We start from the raw sequence: 19,135 nt of genomic DNA on the forward strand, positions 1-19,135 counted from the left end.
AGATTTTATTACTACAATGATTATCTTAACCCATTCGTGGAAATCCTTTCAAATGCAGCATCAATTCTCGTTGCTTGAGTTGAGGGCATTCCATATAGCCTGACGTCAACCGTAGGTACATGAAAGATCATTTAAAAAAACTAGGAAACAATCATAGCAAAAACAACTTTATGCATCAAAAATCATTTTCCAATTTATTTCGTCGTAAACCTTAGAGAAAAAACTACTCGAGTTCATAAAATCATGAATAGTTTCATCTTGAGTAAATAATTACCTATTCTATGTTTATTACAAGCGGCAAAGAACAAGTTTGCGGGAGGAATGGAAAAGGAGTGCCTCGATATATTTCAAGGGTCTTTGGCAGAGGAGGATGTTCCACCATTATGCAGCATGCAAAATGCTTCATCAGCGCTCATGGTATCAAAAAATTACCACGTGCATGCACGCAATGCAAGCACCCACCAAGCAAATATTGTCCATGAAAACTTAAGCTAAAGCACAAATGCTTTTATATCGAGAGCTAAAATTTGTTAAGGAAACATTATCCACAAATTGCCAGTGTCGAACAAAAGTAATATTGGTACTTAAAAAGTCGTTGTTAAATTTTCCATATAAGTTCTGTCGTTTCGAATGTTTATTGGATTAAATTTGCCCTCTTTAATTACACTACTCGATAAATATTCCCTTTTATCTACCTACATAAAAAACTTTTTAATTATTTTAAAAATGCTCAAAACAAAATTTCGAGATAAAAACAAATCACGCTGGTCACTCATTGTCGTCTTTGGTCTTGTTTATCCCAAAAATATATATGATTGAGTTTGTCAGTGAGTGGTCAGGAGAGTGTGCTGTAGTATATAGATACCGAAGGGGGATTTTTTTTCCTCTAATTTTCTGTTCATTTATATTCCCATGCAATTTAAGCTATTGAGTTTTGACATGGTGATCACATCGGGACCTCATCCGCGTGGGCATTGCACCAGAAGAAGTTAATGTGCTCATGAATGGCTGTTTTCTATTCATTTATTTAAAACTCGAAAAATAAAATGGGAAAAGTCCCATCATTCCTTGATCATCTATTTCCCTCTTCCTAACCATCAATCCCCCTCCGTTCCCTTCATACGTACAGCCCTTAATCTTACCTCTTTAAAGACTGCCCAAGAGTTCACGGGGCGTTGACTTCGCAACCTTTGAACTTCACGTCTCCCCTTTGTGCGGTTCCTGTTTCAACGGAGGCGCCAGAGTCGCTCATCCACCCTCCACTTCCCTACTTTCGGAACTGAAACAAAAAAAAATAACTGCCGTGTTCGTCGTTTCTGCTTTCTCTCTTTCTCTCTCTGGGCCTCGGAATCGGCCCGCGGGAATCCACCAACGCCCAAATATCAGAGCTCGCGCGGTGCTTAACTTTAGGCCTCTCCCCGATTCAAATGTTCGACTTCAAAGTTTTAATAAGGGCCGTCCTCGGGCAGTGAGCTTGACGTCGGAGTTTCGAGTTGGGGGATATGTTTCCGACGAAGCGTCTTGAGAGTACTAGTGCTGTAATTGTTCTTGGTGAGATATTCCGCTGAAATTGTATCTTGTAGCGTGTGCCTAAGTGCGTTGAGTCGGGTTGAGAGAGGCGATGCAAAATTAAAATCCACTCCCAGTTTTTTCGGACATTGTTGGGGAATAGCTTGGGCCCGTTACTAAATCTTACCACTTGTAGAAATCTGTATTCCGTGCCGTGTGAAATTTGGGCTACAGGAATAACATTGTATGTATAAATAAGTGATTTTATTAATAGAGCGTAATGAGAAAGCATGGTTATCCGGAGGGTGTGCCGTTGGAATGTTGATGGGATATTGTCGGATACACATCCCGGGTGAAGTCTACGGGTATACCAAAAAAACCCTCGAAGTTTAACTTGGTGCAAGGAAAAATGCTGACCCACCTACTCTGAATGTGTGGTTTAGTTTTGGAAGAGTTGAATCCTCACGTATCGAGACCAATCTGTATGCTGTTTCACTGGTGGAGGGACCCACATTGGATATGACCAATACTGGAAGACAAAATATATTATCTTCGATAAGGAACCGTTAATGAATTTTCTTCAGTGCTCCCTTACACAATATAAATTATTCCGCTCAAATTTAGATGTAGATAACATAATTGGTTGATTAATATTTACTTTTCATTATTGCCTTTCCTCTCAATTTCTTAATCAGTTGACTTTATTTGACTTTAGTAGTTTTGGTCATGACTCCAGAGATTCCTGATTTGATTTTTTTTCACCTTCTTCGTTTGCGGAAAATAATTTTGCAAAGTGGTAATGATGAAATATTTTGTTCGCTGTTTGCATGCACGACTTACAAAATCCAAAGCTTACTTTCGTTTATGTCTCTCTGCTAACTTTGGAATTGATTTTTTATGTGTCTCCGCTATCTCAAGCCGATAAACTAAGGGGCCATTTCCGTGCCATTCTCCTGAAATATAAATTGGTGACATACGGAAAATTTGTGGTCAAACTCACCGAGCTGATCTCTCGGTGGAATTTTTTCCTTAAATTTTCATAACCCTATTTTCGTCCCGCATGGGAATTGCAGGAAAACGGGATTATACACATTTCCGAGCTGGAGGAAACGGTAATTTTTGGGGTCTTGCTCCGGTCCTCATATCGTCGCAGGCTTCCCATACATTACGAAATGCCCTCGTTGGAATTTTTTCTAGGAGAGGCCCCAATTTTGTTCATCTCGCCGTCTTATTTGCTATTTTATGAATTCCCCGCCGGACAAAAACTCTTGCATGCATGGTGAGGGAATAGCTAAGGCACAGACCTCATCCCTGTCCGCCGGCCCTTACCATCAATTTTTCTCGCATTTTCAAAGTTCTACCCGAAATCCTCGCTATGCAATGTTTTTCCAAGCCTGAAAGACTGTTTACGGGTAATTTACCCGAGAGAAGTTTGGCTATTTTTGTGAAATACTGTATACATCAGCGAACCCTCCATTAAATTTGTTCCGTGATCCTGTTTTGGGTTGATGACTTTTGGCTTGAGATTAATGTAATCGTACAATTTTCCACACATATATAGTAGGGGATTGGTATTTTGCTTAAAATAGACGACATTGTTTAGCTGCCAATTTCGCGAATCACTGAATAATATTTTTCTTACTTCTATGGGTCAGGCTGTTGGTACAATTTTAGAGAGAGGTTACTAGTAAGTCCGCTACGTAAGCTAAAACATTTTTCTGGCATTATTTATATGCATGTTGTATCATATGGTGGAAATTTTTAAAAATGTTATGAAAACATTTTTGGATTGCAATGCCAAAATAGGATTAGTTATCTGTGAATAGAGGCTTTCATGGTCAAATGTTAGAATAAAGGCTTTATGATTTCCAGCCATAGCCTAAGCCATCGATCTGTATAAGACGTGGTCTTTATTGCCACTTTTAGTGAACATGACTTACTTCTTACTTTTCATTTGATGGCCCTTCAGCACTATAAGTTACGGGCGTTAGAGAATGCAGGTAATAAGAACTATTCATGTACATTAAGAAATTGATTCTAGTTTCCATCCTGAAAACCTCAATTTTAATGCCATGTCTAATTAGGCGCAACAGAGTAATAAAAGAGAAAAAATGCATCGCAAAGTGCGATATCTTCGTCCTCTGAAACGTAAGAAACGACCTCTGAAAATATTGCGTCATGCGTAGAAAAACTATTTGTGAGGTTCTTGCGATTATTTAGACGATTAGACCTTTTTTCGATAATGTTAAAAATGTTAAAATTTTAATGGTCTCATATTCCGTTACACTTTAGATACATTTATATATTTGGACCGTTATGTTTCCTCTTTGCTTACCTTAAATTTTCGGGATATTTCGGAAATAATTGCCTTCCCTTTGTTTGGCCTCATATCTCTGACGTCTTAACGAATTTCAGATCAAATTTCTCAAAGAAGACATGCCTTTTGTAACTTAGCTCCGTATGTTGCTTCAATCTTTTCTTTTTCTGATAGATTGTCAGTTGTGTAGTCAGAGTGTGTCTACATCATATTTTGCATTATTTTAAGCAGCTTGCCTGAATAAACGCTTTTACCATTTTTTTAGGAATTCCTTAAAGTAACAAAGGGAAATGGGATATTTTTCGGCAGCTATTGATATCTGTTAACTATTCTCATCATTGTTCTAATATTCACTGACATTGTAGCCGCCATGCTACCAAGGTAATCAAAGTTACAACTGAAAATTTGGAGAATAATTCGTCTGATGTCCTGCGGCTTCTTTTCCTGAACCTGAATTATTGTCTCAAGTAGTAGTAGTTTACAAATCTTTATATTGTTTAGTTATTTGGCAAGACATTACTCATTGTATTTTAGCAATTATTCTGTAAAAAAAACCTCCCCGGATATAACTGATGGGCAAAGTTTTTCGGATGGCTAAAAAACGATTATGGTGCTCCTGAAATTAGTATGATGAGGCTCGAACAGCTCAAAGCAGCGGGAGTATGCGCCTGTCTTATATTTTTGCTCATCCCGTACCGCCTTATCAATTGAGAACCCGCCATGCTCTATCCTCGCCCCAAGAAGCGAGCCTTGGCGCTAATGGAGTGCACGCAACTTCCCTAATAGCTCTGGCAATTAAAACAGAAACTTCCGAATCCTCTTACGAGTAATCAACCCCGATAATTTCTCACGTGGATGCAGTATCAAGTTTCCTCCTTCGCCTCAACTTCCCTTGTGACGCCTCGACAGCCCGTGCTTGTGGTGAAATTCACGCTCTGCAGGAAGGAGGGGTGTGGGGGGAATATTTTAGCGCGAATAATCTCGACTCGACCGCGAATTTCGTACTTCAACTGTTTGCCGATCACTCTCCGTCTCTTCCTATTGGGCACTTGTGCAACGGTGAAGGGAGTATGTATGTGTGTGTGTGTGTTCGAGGGCCTCTTGTCCCGTCTCCTCTCGCCGTGTTGAGCGCTCTAGAGGATGGTCTGCCTCCCTTTCCCCCCCCCCCTTCCCACCACAATAGGACAAGAGGCATTGCGGTATCTCCTCGGAAACATGCGGGCGGACAGTGTGTGTCCTTAAAGGTGCCTTGCCTTATCGTTATCAGGGAGATTGCGAGATTTATGCCCGAGGATTTGGGAGATTTTTGCTGTCATTCCTACTCATAGAAGATCTCGTAGCATAAGGGAGTGATGGAAAATGGATGAATATACTTTGTTAGGTTCACTAATATATTTGATAAAGCACGACCCGAGCTTCATAATGTACTTTAACCTTAGTTTTTCATAACATAACTACATCGTCAGGTTATGACTATGTCATGAAAACTGGGTTGTTTTTTTTATATATTCCTGAACCTAATAAAGCTTGAAATAAAGTGAAAGTGACATAAATTTCTCACCATTTTCCAAAAAAATATTTCTATACGATAATAGCAGTAGTTGGAGTTTACACCGAAATGAAGTGGGGAAACAGTCTTAAGATTTTCGTGTGAAGAAACCATGATTCCCGTCAGAAATCGGGGACGTGCTCTTGAAAAGGTTTTCACGGATTATTTCTTTCCACCGCCTCAACAAATTGGCCATGAGCCAAGTACAGCTCAATATCATCCCATTGTATTGTTCAAATTGTAGGTGGGTCTGATCCACGTATTCGCGTTGAGGTCACGCGCCACAGTACCTCGAATTTTGTGGTCTGCTCTCGGTCGTTGGGCATATACATTTGCGGATTGTTTTTCGTTCACCTTAACATTAATCCTTCCGTACAATATCCACGTCGATAGGTGTTTATATTCCCACGACAAAATGCTTATTCAATTCCCAGTTGTATCACGTTCGAGAGTTGTGCAGCTGCGTGTAGTGGATACGTATCTATAGTATGGTACTATTAAATGGGATTAGGAAAAATATTGAAAGTTCAAAAGCATATAGGCTGACAACGATTTTATGTGCCATGAAATTTTCTCTCATATTACATTTTTTCATCTAGATTATGCCTTTAGTACGGTAGTTCAAACCATACATAGCTATTTCTACGATATTACTGTTTATGTATCATAATTCATCAAAATCACCATTTCATATCCTTCATTTCTCATTTCTCTGTCCTTAAAAAAATAGATTTCGTTTTTTGCCTAGAATTTTAGGGAATTATCTTTCTTTTGAGACCCTCTTAATAAAACCTCCATTAATAAGTGCTCACATGAGAGCTGGGGAAGGTTAAGAAAAAGTGGCTCTTTAGAGAGTTATTCGAAATTTTCCACAGTAATGCCATGAAATTTGTTTATATTAACTCTTAAAAACTGTAACTAGTATAAAAAGATAGTTGTTTTTGACCCAATATCTGAAGAAAATTTACATTCAAAAAGGATATGGAACCATATGTAAACGTTTCTGCCTTGGCCGTTGGATCTACTGGATACGAGCTACACTGGATGGAGTTGAAGTGGAAAGCGTTATAAAGTTAAGCGGTAACACAACCTGGAATTTATTTTGAAACAACCTAATTCAACAAAATGCAAAAATGATTTCAATACTAACTTATCTTTTCAAAATATTTCCATTGAAATTGTTTGCTGGAGTTTCAATGTTTATAGGTTTTATATTTTCCGTGGATTCTAATGCCTAGGATTAATTTACATATGTAAGAGGCCGGTTGAGGTCGTAATTCTTACAGATATTTGATTATTTTAAGTATTATTTTCTTGTTAACTGATGATGTTGAATGATATATCTGTGGAAAAAATGACTCTTGGATTAATTATGTGAGGGTATTCTACGAAAATGTTTTCTTTGGCTCCCAAGGGGATTGCTTCAGAATATATTTACTCCCAGGCTTACAAGTTAATTTTTTCTCAAATGTTTCGCATTTCTGCGTTATATCCGTAAGAAGGAGGTTCTTAAGGGGCAAGATTCTATTATGCGCAAGGCTTGAGTGCTTTTTCCATAAACGTGCAAGGTCAGCACTTAAAATCTCGAGTAACTAAATTATAAATGGCTCGGCAATTTGTATAAAACGAGTATATCAACTTTGCCTGAGCACGTTCCTTAGTTAATCCAGCAAAAACTGCTCCAACTTTGGTGAATAATTATCCATTTTTCTTGTCCTTCTTTAAAGTTTAAGGGAGTGGAATCTAGGCCGTAAAATATACACTTCGGCGGTCTCTCCTACTGAATAATTCCGTGAGATGGTCGCACGAACATTTGACCACATGCAAGAAGCATGCATTGTAAAAATGAGAATTATGCATAGTTTTGGACTTTGGAGTTAATTTTTCTTTAATATGTGTATGCATCTAAGTGTATATAATTTTAATATAATAATTACTAATAAATAATATCCGTTATTTTTGTGTAAGAAACCTTTATAACACTTTATTGAATTTGTCGGAATTTTTTCCTTTGTTTATGTTTATTGTATTAAGTATTATATTTACGTGACAAATGATTCCGTTGTGGTTGAATAATAATCCTTAATTTTCTTTAATTGTATACGAAATGTAAAAAAGTTACGTCGAGTAAAATGAAAAATCGTTTGAATGGCACTATCTATTCACCATACTATCTCACTATAATCAGAGAATAATTATGAAAGGCATTCAGTCAAGGGAATTTCAAAACTTAATTTGCTTTCCAGAATTGTTTTCCTATTTGGATGAAAAATTTTTGGAAACGCAACACCAGTTATTTTTCGGTGGAAGTACAATTATCTGGATACTTCGGTTGATTCATTGATTGGGTGGTACATTATTCCTGTGGATAAAATTAATTTAAAAACATAAAAATCTGAAGGGAAAAAGAGGTAATTGTTGCGTAGAGTTATTTAGTCGCGGCCATATATTCTAATTTTTTAGCACTCAAAAAAGAAAAAAAAACAAAAGAATTTTTTCCTCAGAGTATAGCATTATCTGGATTTTTATCACTACCCAGAAACTTAGTGTTGACATGCGTGACTGAATCTCCATTATCTCTTTTCAGGGCGTTGTACAGAACCAGGAATTACTATTCTATCCACGACTACAGCGCCATTTTTGCTCCTAGTGGGAAACTTCACGTCCACATTGATGAAGATCCAGAGGACACCTTGGCCCCGAACATTGAGCTTGGAAGGACATTTTGCGTAAGTTCACACCTCAGCCGATAAATTTTTAAAGAAAATTTTTTGCAACGCCGCGCCGGTTTAATGTAGGGTACACAGGGGTTCGTTTATGCGGATCGTTTCAATTAATTATTTAATTTTGATGTTTTACCTGAGGAAATATAAGACATTATGGTTTTATGAAACGGTCCATAACGTCAAAATTTATGTATTTAGTTGTTGGCATAATTGTGTTTTTTAAACTACAAAAATATTTTATTCACAGGTTATTATTTTCCTTTATCCAGATTTGGGTCTTATACTTTTTTGCTTTGCTCTAATCTTACTCTGCTTCTGCATTTTTACGTAATTTCTTGTTTTTTGTTGTGCCATAATTTTTCTTTGTATACGATACCCAATTAAACATTAAATTTTTATTTTTAAATTAAATATTACGATGATACTGAAAACGAAGATCGAAACAAGGCAAAGCAGCATTAGGAACACGTTTACGTAGCAAGAACGAGCGTAAATTTGTCCCGATTTCAATGCAAAAACCATGTTTGTGTTTGATTTTAACGTGCAACGCAAATTAATTACACATCTGTTAGTGCAAATACAGTTCTCAGAAAAGGAAAATATTCATCTACCGTTTATATATTTATTTATTTTTCCTTGGCTGCGTATTATTCCTTCACAATAATTTTCAATGACCTCGACGCAAAACTAACTCACCCTCACAGAAAACAGGCTTTCCTTTTCATACGCTATACCGATGCTCAACTGGCCCTCAAAATTATGTGAGAATACCGACTAGGAATCAGCATCAATATGCTATAGATGGTGGCGCGTCAGTTATAACTCATCTCAGGAAAAGTGTATTGCTTAAACGTGCCCCGGTCTACCCTGAATTAGTCAAATGATTTACTGAATGTTAGTGCTACTATTTGAAATTATTAACAGGCACACCTGAAATTATTACCCTAAAACTGTCTTACATTTTATTTGTACCTTTAATTCCCTTCTAATTGGAGCATAAGGAGTCCTTATTGCGGCAAATTACTGTGATATCAATACGTATAGTTTTATTGTAACTATTGGATTGGAGTTATTTATATCCTTTACAAATTATTTGAGTGTACTCAGACAGTATAAATGTTTTATCGTGTTCCGACAGATAAAGTAAATACTGCCTTCTATGTGTATACACAGACATTTAATTGGCTTCTGAAAGAGTACTTCTGTTTTCTTACTCAAAAAGTATATAATATCTATAATAGTCAATAAATAGTGGATTCGCCTTTTACAGCTACCTTCTCTCCCTGGTATCATGAAGTATGATTTACCTTTCATTACGAAGAAGCTTAGCGTAGAAAAATGTAAAAAATCAGTTCTGGATATATTTCTATTGATTTAATTACCAATGTCAATGTTTTAAAACCACTCGTGAGCATTTATTATACAAACTTGATAACTTTTTTTAGTGCAATAGTGAAACAGTATGTGAAATAAATCACCACCACTCATGCCAATGCATCCTTTGCATTATATTTGTAACGGCCCAAGATGGTCTGTTGATAATTTGAAGCATATTTTACGTATTCATCGCAATTCATTATTCGCAAAGCAACACGAATGCTGGAAGTTTCCCCAGAAAGATCATTAAAATGGATGAATATTCCCATTTTCTATCTTGCTAACCCTTGTGCATGTGTGCCTAAGAATGTTTTACGCATGTGATAAAAAGTTTGCTTTCATTTCGTCAGAAAAAAATTGTAATACCACCTGCTTTGTTTAGGTTGTAATGTGCAATTGCTATTCCCGACTCAAGAATATTTTTAGATTCCTACTTGGTAAAGCTCATCGCATTCATGGAAACGTGATGATATATAGTATTGCACGCCGGTTACGTGAAAATGTAAAGGTGTTCTAAAAACTTCTCATATCATTTTTTCCACAAAATAGCATTATATTATTCCAAGCGTCCACATCCTGCTCTTAAAATAACACTGCGAGTGAGTTAAAGGAAGCAGAGATGATGGTATGTTTTTTATGGAAAAAAGAGCGTGTTGTAAAGGAGACTCGTCATTCTCAAAGACCTTTCTCAATACACGTCGTTATTTAAGCTGAACATTAAGGACTTCCCCGTTAATTCTTAGGTTGAAGTTTGCATTTATCGTTAAAGTCAAGCACTTTCCCAGGTATTTGTAAGAAGGTTAAATATTCCGTAGAATGATTTGTTTCACTTCGCTTGTGAGAGTTTAAATCCCTATTTCAGGTTTCAATCGCCAATTTTGTACAGTTATTTGGTGATGAAATGAAATTACAGGACTTCATAAACGATTTCCTTAAAGGTGATATGAAGGGTGTATTTCCCTGTTGCTACGCGTTGGCATAAAAATATGATTCTTAACTACTCTGTGGTAAAATAAGCAGGGAAGAATCGTTGCTGAATGTTTTTTATCAATATTTACTGTTTTAAGAAAGGGTTTTTTCGCCTTATGTGCCATATTTCATCATACTTTAGTAGTAAAAATATATTCATTAATTCTCTCGTTATGAACCAAGACTAATGATGTATTGTGAATGACTGTAAACTCATTTATTATTCCCTAACCGTTTTATTAAAAATGTATGAAGTTTTAGATATATTTCCGAGTCTGTCACATTATTTTTGTCGTATCAATGACAATACCGAATTTTACTTACTTTATTTTACTTGAATTTAGAGCGTATGTAATTTAGTCTTTATGTACAAAAATAAAAATGAAATATTTTATATTAGACTTTGAAAAAATACAAATTTATGTATAAGAAATTTATCGATTAGTATAGAAAACTTACTACGATATCGGATTTTGACAATCTTAATGTTGTTCCAAATTTTCCAAAAATTATTCCAAGTTCTAAATTCACCCTTTAGATATTTTATTCGCATTCATAGTTTAAAGTAATTTTTCTGCTATCTGTCTATATATATCTTCCCTCTTTTCTGCTTAAGCTAACCAGAACCTTGTCAGGGAAGCTCTTCTATTTTGTGTAGTTATCTTAACTTAAACTGCGAAAATTTTGTCAAAATATATATGAAATCCTGAATGAGAGGGCATGTTTTGCATGCTCTTGATTTACTGTGCTCGGCTTTGTAGTTCGCTTAAAAACATTTCCATGGAAAAATGAATATTAAACCTTTACTTGACCATTGAATAAACAATGTAAGATAATCTAGGTTTGAAGAAAGTCATTTGATTATTTACTTATTTTCATAGCTTTGATTGTGATAGTTACGGAAATAAAGACGCATATTTTGCACACTTTTTGCATTAGTTGTTGCACATTGCACAAATACTGCGAATCTGAAGCTTTCAATAGGTAGGTTTACATCCTATTTAAGTCCTCTGCTCAGAGAGCCTTTCGGAAGTAACTTCTCAAGTTGTACCCGCCAATCAAATATACCCATCGAGACATTGAAAGAGTTCTGGCACGATGAGAAAAAAAAAAGTAACGAGGATTGAATAGCGAGGCGCAGAAATCAGCGCATGGTAGAGAGAGTGTAGGAAGTTATATTCGCCAGGGTTCTCTCGGGATATTTTCCAATCAATGCATTGGCGTGCCCCAGTTATCCTATCCACCCTAGTCATGACCCCCTTGTAAATCCATACCTCGCCACTTACCAGTTTTACTCATTTTCACTGGCTGAGTTACGGCATGCCACTGCACCCCGGTGGCATTTATTGGCGTTCTGCTGCTACGAGTGTGCGACGTTACTGGCAATGTTTACAAGAGCCGTTTTGTTGGTGAGATAAAAGCATGAGAGAATTAGAAGTACAATTCCAAAGCCCATAGCAGTGACCGGCTGACTGAATTGGTAGGTTTATTGCGGAGTCTATGAAAGGGGTGACTGGGTAGGAGACAATGAGTCTATGCATCCCTTTCTCTACTACTTACCGTAGAGTACATCCATCTATCATTTCCGTCTAATTTTGGGCAGGCAGAAAGTATTTTCTACAGGCTCAACACAAGATCTAAGATTACTATTTTTTTTTCCTTCGTTGAATGGCAAAAATAAAACAAGATTTCTGTTGATGCATTTACTGACTTACATTTTCTCTCTTTTAAGGAACAAGCTTTCAAATTCGGGTAGCTTTAATTTTGAAACGAACAGTAGTATGATTAGGAGTCTGATAAAGACCCTTCAGAAGTATGATTGGAAGAAAATTTTCTCTGAGGGTTCTTCCCTTAACACATTTGATCGCGATTTGAGCTCCTCCAGAACTGTGTCAAAAGACATCGAATGATAAATTAGGATATCAATCTTATTAGCAGTTCAAAACAAAGTGTTGAAAATTTTTAATCCTTATAAACGGATATTTTTTATGCGACAAATAAAATTTGAATATAATACGGATAAGGAATTAAATAAATTCGGCAGCAAAAATGGAACATATGTTCGAGATATAAATCTTAGTTTCTTCCGCTCTGCAAGATGCAGGCATGGTGATATGAGGCCGCGATGTATTAAGCTTCTGGTCTGCCTTTCTATCATAATCTTATCAATAAATTAAAGAACCCGAGGTACTCATATTTGGATAGTTTACTTTTCTAGTCTCGTTTCACGAATATTTTTATTTGTATAATACAATTGTAACTGCTGAAAGAAATAGAATTTAATTGTTTACTTATTTATACTCTGTTTTACCATAACTCAATCTAGAAAAAGCTCGAAGCCCTTCTGTAAAATCTAATTTTATCGATACAAAAATTTTTAAATCATAAAGCCACATTAGAAATAAATTCATTAATTTTTTTACGATTCTGCTCGTAGGCATGGACATTGCTGAATCGGAAAAATTTTATCGAAATTTTTATGATCTAAATATTCTGAAAGGTTTGTCACGAAATGTTATCGCCGTAACTTACGGCTTTGCAAGCAACCATCTTTTTGATGCCAGGCACATTTTTACGGCTACTAGAGAGTTTTATGACCGTACGTAGCCACAACTTTATGGGGTAGTTTTCACGAATATTTTTTACCGAAGTATTTGCGATAGTAATAAGAATGCTTCCCATACTAAGATTTTACTGTCACTACATATGAGAGCGGTGAGATAACCCATCGAAATATATCATATGCTCCTGAATTTTCCAATGTTTTATTATATATTTATTTCCAATGCTGGTTATTTCAACATATCGGCAAAGAGGGTTCCTAGAAAAATGTTGTTTATTAATGCTTTTTATAACCTTTGAACTCACCTAGTTAGAGAAATACTTAAATTTATCAACTACACATTGGGATAAATTCTTAACACTACTGCTTATTTTTATTTTATTTTTATTTTATTCTCAAACCACCGGATACAGCTCTTATTGGCCATTTTACACCGGGGTGTTCAACAAATGTAACGAGTAAACGTACACAAACGACCATGCCCTGGACCGGGGAAACCTACCCAGGCGGGACTCGAACCCGCGACCTCTTGTTTGGCAGGCGAGAACGTTAACCCCGATGTTTTCATCTTTTTTTAACCCAACTTTGATTTTGAATGTATCCTTATTTTTGTCATTATAATCCTTTATTTAATTCAGACTTTCTATACTGATATTTATATTTAAAAGTTGATGTATGTTTTTCTGAAAAATTTTCGCTTGTTATTAAAATTTAAGCTCATTTATTGATATCTTCACACAATTTCCCTCCACCATTTTTTTACGTTTACCAAAGCTTTTTGTATAACCTGATAAAATAAGAGTAATGTAGAGGTGACCTCGGGCCACTGTTATCTGGGTTTTATCGTAATGGGATATCGGTAACCGCCGGCTCGCCAAGGGTGTGAGATTATCGACTGAGTTTACCGGGCCACCATGAAATACGCAGATGACAGCTCATGTGTGTTAGCCCGACCCTGCCGTAATAAGCTGCCACCCCTGGTCACCAGGCCAACACGACCCCAGTATCGAGCAATCAACATGAAGGAGATAGGAGATTTTAATGAAATAGTTTATGGCCTGGGCCCTATGCGCCGTACTTATCTCACCAAGTAAGCTAGCAAACACTCTCTAGCCCTCCGTCCCGAGAAGCCATTGCTTCTGTACTGGTCTCAGTATGGAGCTTTTGACCATGGGATCAAGCGACTGAGGCAAATATCGGCTGTGAATCAAAACAGTTGATGTTGATCCTTGCCACTGGGTTTTCATGTTAAGATTGCAAATCAGGAATAACGAACTTCCCTCTGGAATTACCGACTAGATGCCGTGGGGAGAAGATAGGGTGGGTATCCGCCTCTCAGCTTAGATGACTCGTGCCTCCGTGGTCTCCCCTACTGTGTTTTGAACACATTCCTATTATAACTAGACAATGCTGTACCTAATTATGTTTAAAGATTTATTCGATGCACCTTTTCCTGATATTTTATTTTATTCGATCGATGATTATATTTTAATATTATCACTCTCTCTCTCTCTGAAAAGATATTTTTTATTTTATGAATTCCTTTTACCGTTTATGAATCCATGAACCTTGATCACAATGCTATTTTCTTTAAAAAGAAATTAATTAATTACTTCTTTTTACTGAACTGTTGTGCTCTTGTAAAATATCTCATGGACCAAAAAGGCCCACAATAATAAATTAATTGAATTAATTGAAAATTCATTGAAAATTCTTTGGAGCAAGCGATTATTAAAACCATTGTTCTGGAGAAATATTAGACCCTGTATTTGTCTTTCAAGATCTTGTGGCTACGCCTAATTTAGATTCATTGGAAAAATTAAAAATGTTTTTGCGTCTAGAACTGTTTTTTTGTCACTCATACTCCAGTAAAATTTGCACTGGCATATCCTGAAACCAGGTTTACCAATCCAAAAAAGTAAGCAGTCAAGCTTCACCTCCAAATACGCATGCCAATTTTTATCAAAAGTAATCTTTCAGGAGAGTTCATGGTCGACTGTGATAAAAAAATCGCCATGTATGCATACATAAAATCATTCCTTTCCGAAATTATGCTGGGGAGATTCAAGTCTACTCAAATATGTTTTGAAGACGCTATTATTGTGACTCTTCGTTGGTGTACCTATTTGTGATTAGATATTCATTATAAGCACTTTGTACTGTTCCTTTCATTCACATTGATCAATTATAATATTTTAATATAGTCATTTTCTCACTCTTTGAAATGATATTTTTATTTTGTGATTTGCTTCTACCGTTTATGATTCCGTGAACTTTAGTCATCACGCTATTTTCTTAAAATACATAATTAAATATTTCTTTAGATCAAGCATCATACTGAAAAACGGTTACGTACTGCATTAGTCATTCAAGATCCAGAGACCTATGCCTAGTTTTAGATCGAATAGGATGAAGTAAACTTTGTGCATCCATAACTATTTTGTTGACACCCATGCCCCTATAAAATTTGAACTGAGAATGACCTGGAATCAGATTTTCGAGTGATCTAGCACAAGAAATTTATACAAACCTGTGCCCTGAGTGGTGTACAATCCACAAAAATAAGCAGTCAAACTTCAGCTCAAAATGTACAAGCCCGTTTTTATCAAAAGTACTCGTCCAGGTGAGTCCAAGATCGACTTTGATAAAAAAAGATCACGATGTGTGCGGAGATAAAATCATTTCTTTCCAAAATTATTCTGGGGAGATCCTGGGCGAATCCAAGACCGCAGAATTTGAATCCCAGCAAGTATCTTTATGGTGCGGAAGAGCGTAAAAAAAAGAAGGCGGTCGGCGTGTTGACAGGACGGATGCTCCGGGTGGTCGTCACCTGTCCCTCTGTCAAGGGCCGGCCGGCGGAGCGAGATGACGGCCCTCCTCTCCTTTTTTTACGAGGGCCCGCGAGATGTGCCAATCTCGACCGAGTTATTTCTCGGACGGCTTCCGGGCCCCAGTGGCCTGGCAGGGAAAGAATGAGATTTGGATGTGTATATTCTCCTTTCCTTACGAGCGCTCGTCGCGTGGACCGTCGTCCTTCCAAGGAGGTACATGGTGAATAAAAGGGAAGGGAAATGTGTGTATGAAACGAAATGCAAAACGGATTGTTGCCTTTTTGTTGTGAACTAGCATTCAGTTAGTTAGTTACATTATAAGTATATTTACCTCCATTCAACTTTTTTTTTCTTTTTTCTAAAAAGTATCATTCATGTGGCCGGTTATTTTTTTCTACTCAATTATGATACTTTGAATAGGTTAACATTGCATAGCACACACACATTCAATGTAAATTCACTGCCAAATTTCCCTTGCTTCTTCCTAGCATATAATATTACGGCTTCATGAAAATCTTCATTCCTCTGATAATCTTAGCTATATGTACACATTTTCATATGATAGGACTAACGAAAAGAAAACGGAGAACTTTATGTGATAGGTAAAATCATGCTCGTCGATTATTCAGCGCTACTAACGTGAATAAATATTTTTAGAGAAAATTTTAAATGTACTCTGTGCAGCTGTCATGATGTATGCAATTCACAAACCAATGAATGTCATCAGAAATTAATTTTTCAAACCTCAGCTTCATAGAGTTAACAGTTAATTGAGATGTGGATGCAGCACATTTAAGTTACAGGAATATAGCATTTGCTCTTTAACGGTGCATTATTTTAGGGTCAATTATGGTGAACTCAAGATTTTACCTACACACAAAAAAATATTATTTTCCTTTAAGACTGCTACTTATTCAACAGGAAAAAGCTCATTAGAAGTTGTAGTACCTTGCATACATGTGAATGGTGATAGCAACGCAGTACACTTATTTCGTACAACAAATATATTTACCTGCTAACAATTATAAGCGATACTCTAGATTTTCTGATTATATTGATTGCTTCGTCAGTATTCAGTATTTTATTAGTATTTTCTGTGTGCCCAAGATATTAGGCAAGCACATGATTACCTCACAATAAAATTCTTTAATATCGTCAATGGGTCATATTCATGTTTCTCTTCGAATTTCATGCATGAATTTATCATGCATCTAAAGAATACTCTTTATCAAGATTCCGCAAAAAGTCGTATCTGCTCAGAAAAATTATTTGTTTTCCTCGTTTACGAGAGGTCATATGTAAATTGAGGCAATTTATTGGTGTTCACTTAATCTATTTTCTAGTGATTTAAGATGTCTAGCCTCAGACTCCATAAACAACAGTTAAAATTATCCATAATTTTTGTTTGACCTTTAGTTTCTTCATGAAATGCAATAGGCCGTATTTTTTAAGTCTTATCAATCTTGAAAAACAATTTATGGCAGCAATTTTATGATAATCGAGTATCATTAATTTCGATTTGTGTGCTCAATGACACTAGGGTAGCATAAGGTTGTAGCTTTGCACGATTTTTATTGCCTTTCTGGATGTCATGTTTATCGTGCGTTCTTGATTTATTGATTTCTTTTGAATGAATTGCCTTTCAGCGCTTAGAAATCTTTTTCTCAAGGAATACAGTCTTTTCATCCATTAGCCTCATCACGCCATTTGAAAAATGTGTTTACCAAGGAAATTTTAAGTCGCTCTTTATTTAGTAGGCCTTACGCATGGTAAAAATCGTGAAGGAAAAATAGATTGCTCATTCATCATCAAAGAGCTGTATGCTAGTCCTAATTTATTTTCTTTGGCTAATGTCCGCTGCACTCCAAAACGATAATGCCACGTCAATTATTTCATTGGAGTATTTTATTTCATCAAATTTCAGTGTTTGTTGTAGTGCATTTTATTTGAGACGATAAGAATATTTAGTTTTATACCAAATTATTGCCGTTTAAAATCATGAGAAAACTACGCATTCTAAAAAGCCGGTCACAGCTGTTTTTCCCTAGTACTTTTGATGTATTAAACTTGTATTGATTGTATTAAACTTTTCCTTGTGACAAATAACTGTCATTCATCTGGTTAATTTTTTTCTTTTAAAAATTAGAGTTAAAATAGATTGACGAATGTCCTTAATCTTTGCTTTATTATGCTGAATACATATAGAATATTATATAGAATATTACTGCTTCAACAATACCCTCATGCCTCTGATAAACCAGACTTTAGGTATAAATTTAATGCGATTAGACCTAAATACAACAAAAAGACCGGTGTACTCTATGTAATAGGTAATTTCATGGTCGTTGATTATTCAGCGCTCCAAGGTGTAGTGGTATTTTTAAAGAGAATTCGAGCATCGTAATCCTAAATATATTATTCGTGCATCATTTGGATAAGTAGTGAATTTAACCGCATGTGCCTACCTTTTTGCGATGAAATTTAATTAAATGCCTCACAAAAAATATTAATAATAAGCATTCCATTAAATAAAACCAGCATATTTATCAGAGCAATACCATTATGACAATCAATTCACCACATCATAAATTTTTCTGTGTGAAATTTGATTTTTAATGTTAAATAACTCGAAAGAGGGAGTCGTATTTCATTGAAATTTTCAAGAGACATGCTGAATTCACTCTAAACCATTCATCTCCTATACTCTACGTACTTGCCAGAAAAATTAAAACTTATGTGAAAGAGAAGTGCGTTATACTAATTGTGGAGCGTTTCATTTCAGCAGGTTAATTTTTCTTAAGGAATGGAGTAACAATATATTTTGAAGAAAGCAATGCTTATGTATTGGCAAAGTCTAGATCAAACCAACATTTAAAACTGATTTTTTATGTGAAATGTGGCAGTAAAATTTAATTGCATTTCAAACTTATCAAGATATATTAGTAGGTATTTAACAACACGTGACACTTTACTCCTAAATTGTTTAAGATAAAAGACGTTTTGAAATCCCAAATAATTGTCACGGGACAGATAATTTAATAGGGCAATTTCATGTACGAGTGATTATTATGAAATACAAGTTATTTACTCGTAGGCTTGATTTGAATTCATAATACAAATGTAGTACTAAGTAAGTTAATAAATAAAATCGATTAATTAAAATGCTTTACGGGAAAAGAATTAGATTTTGCCTTGATAATCGCCTCAAACTTAATGATCTGCAATAATATTTTCTTTTTAATTCATGCAAAATACTCACAGTCACCATTTGAAGATAGGTGTAACGCAGTCTCC

General features: G+C 35.8%; 1 protein-coding gene across 1 annotated transcript in view; it reads left to right on the forward strand.

The window, feature by feature from the left end:
* Positions 1-19,135, forward strand: part of LOC124162150 (protein O-mannosyl-transferase TMTC1-like) — a 956,057-nt gene that overhangs the window by 922,365 nt on the left and 14,557 nt on the right. Inside the window, exon 14 of the mRNA XM_046538572.1 lies at positions 7,963-8,104. Coding sequence (XP_046394528.1) covers positions 7,963-8,104 — 142 coding nt within the window. The remainder of the gene's footprint in view (positions 1-7,962; positions 8,105-19,135) is intronic.

Source organism: Ischnura elegans, chromosome 7 (genome assembly GCF_921293095.1).
Source record: "Ischnura elegans chromosome 7, ioIscEleg1.1, whole genome shotgun sequence".
NCBI classification, from domain to species: domain Eukaryota; kingdom Metazoa; phylum Arthropoda; class Insecta; order Odonata; family Coenagrionidae; genus Ischnura; species Ischnura elegans.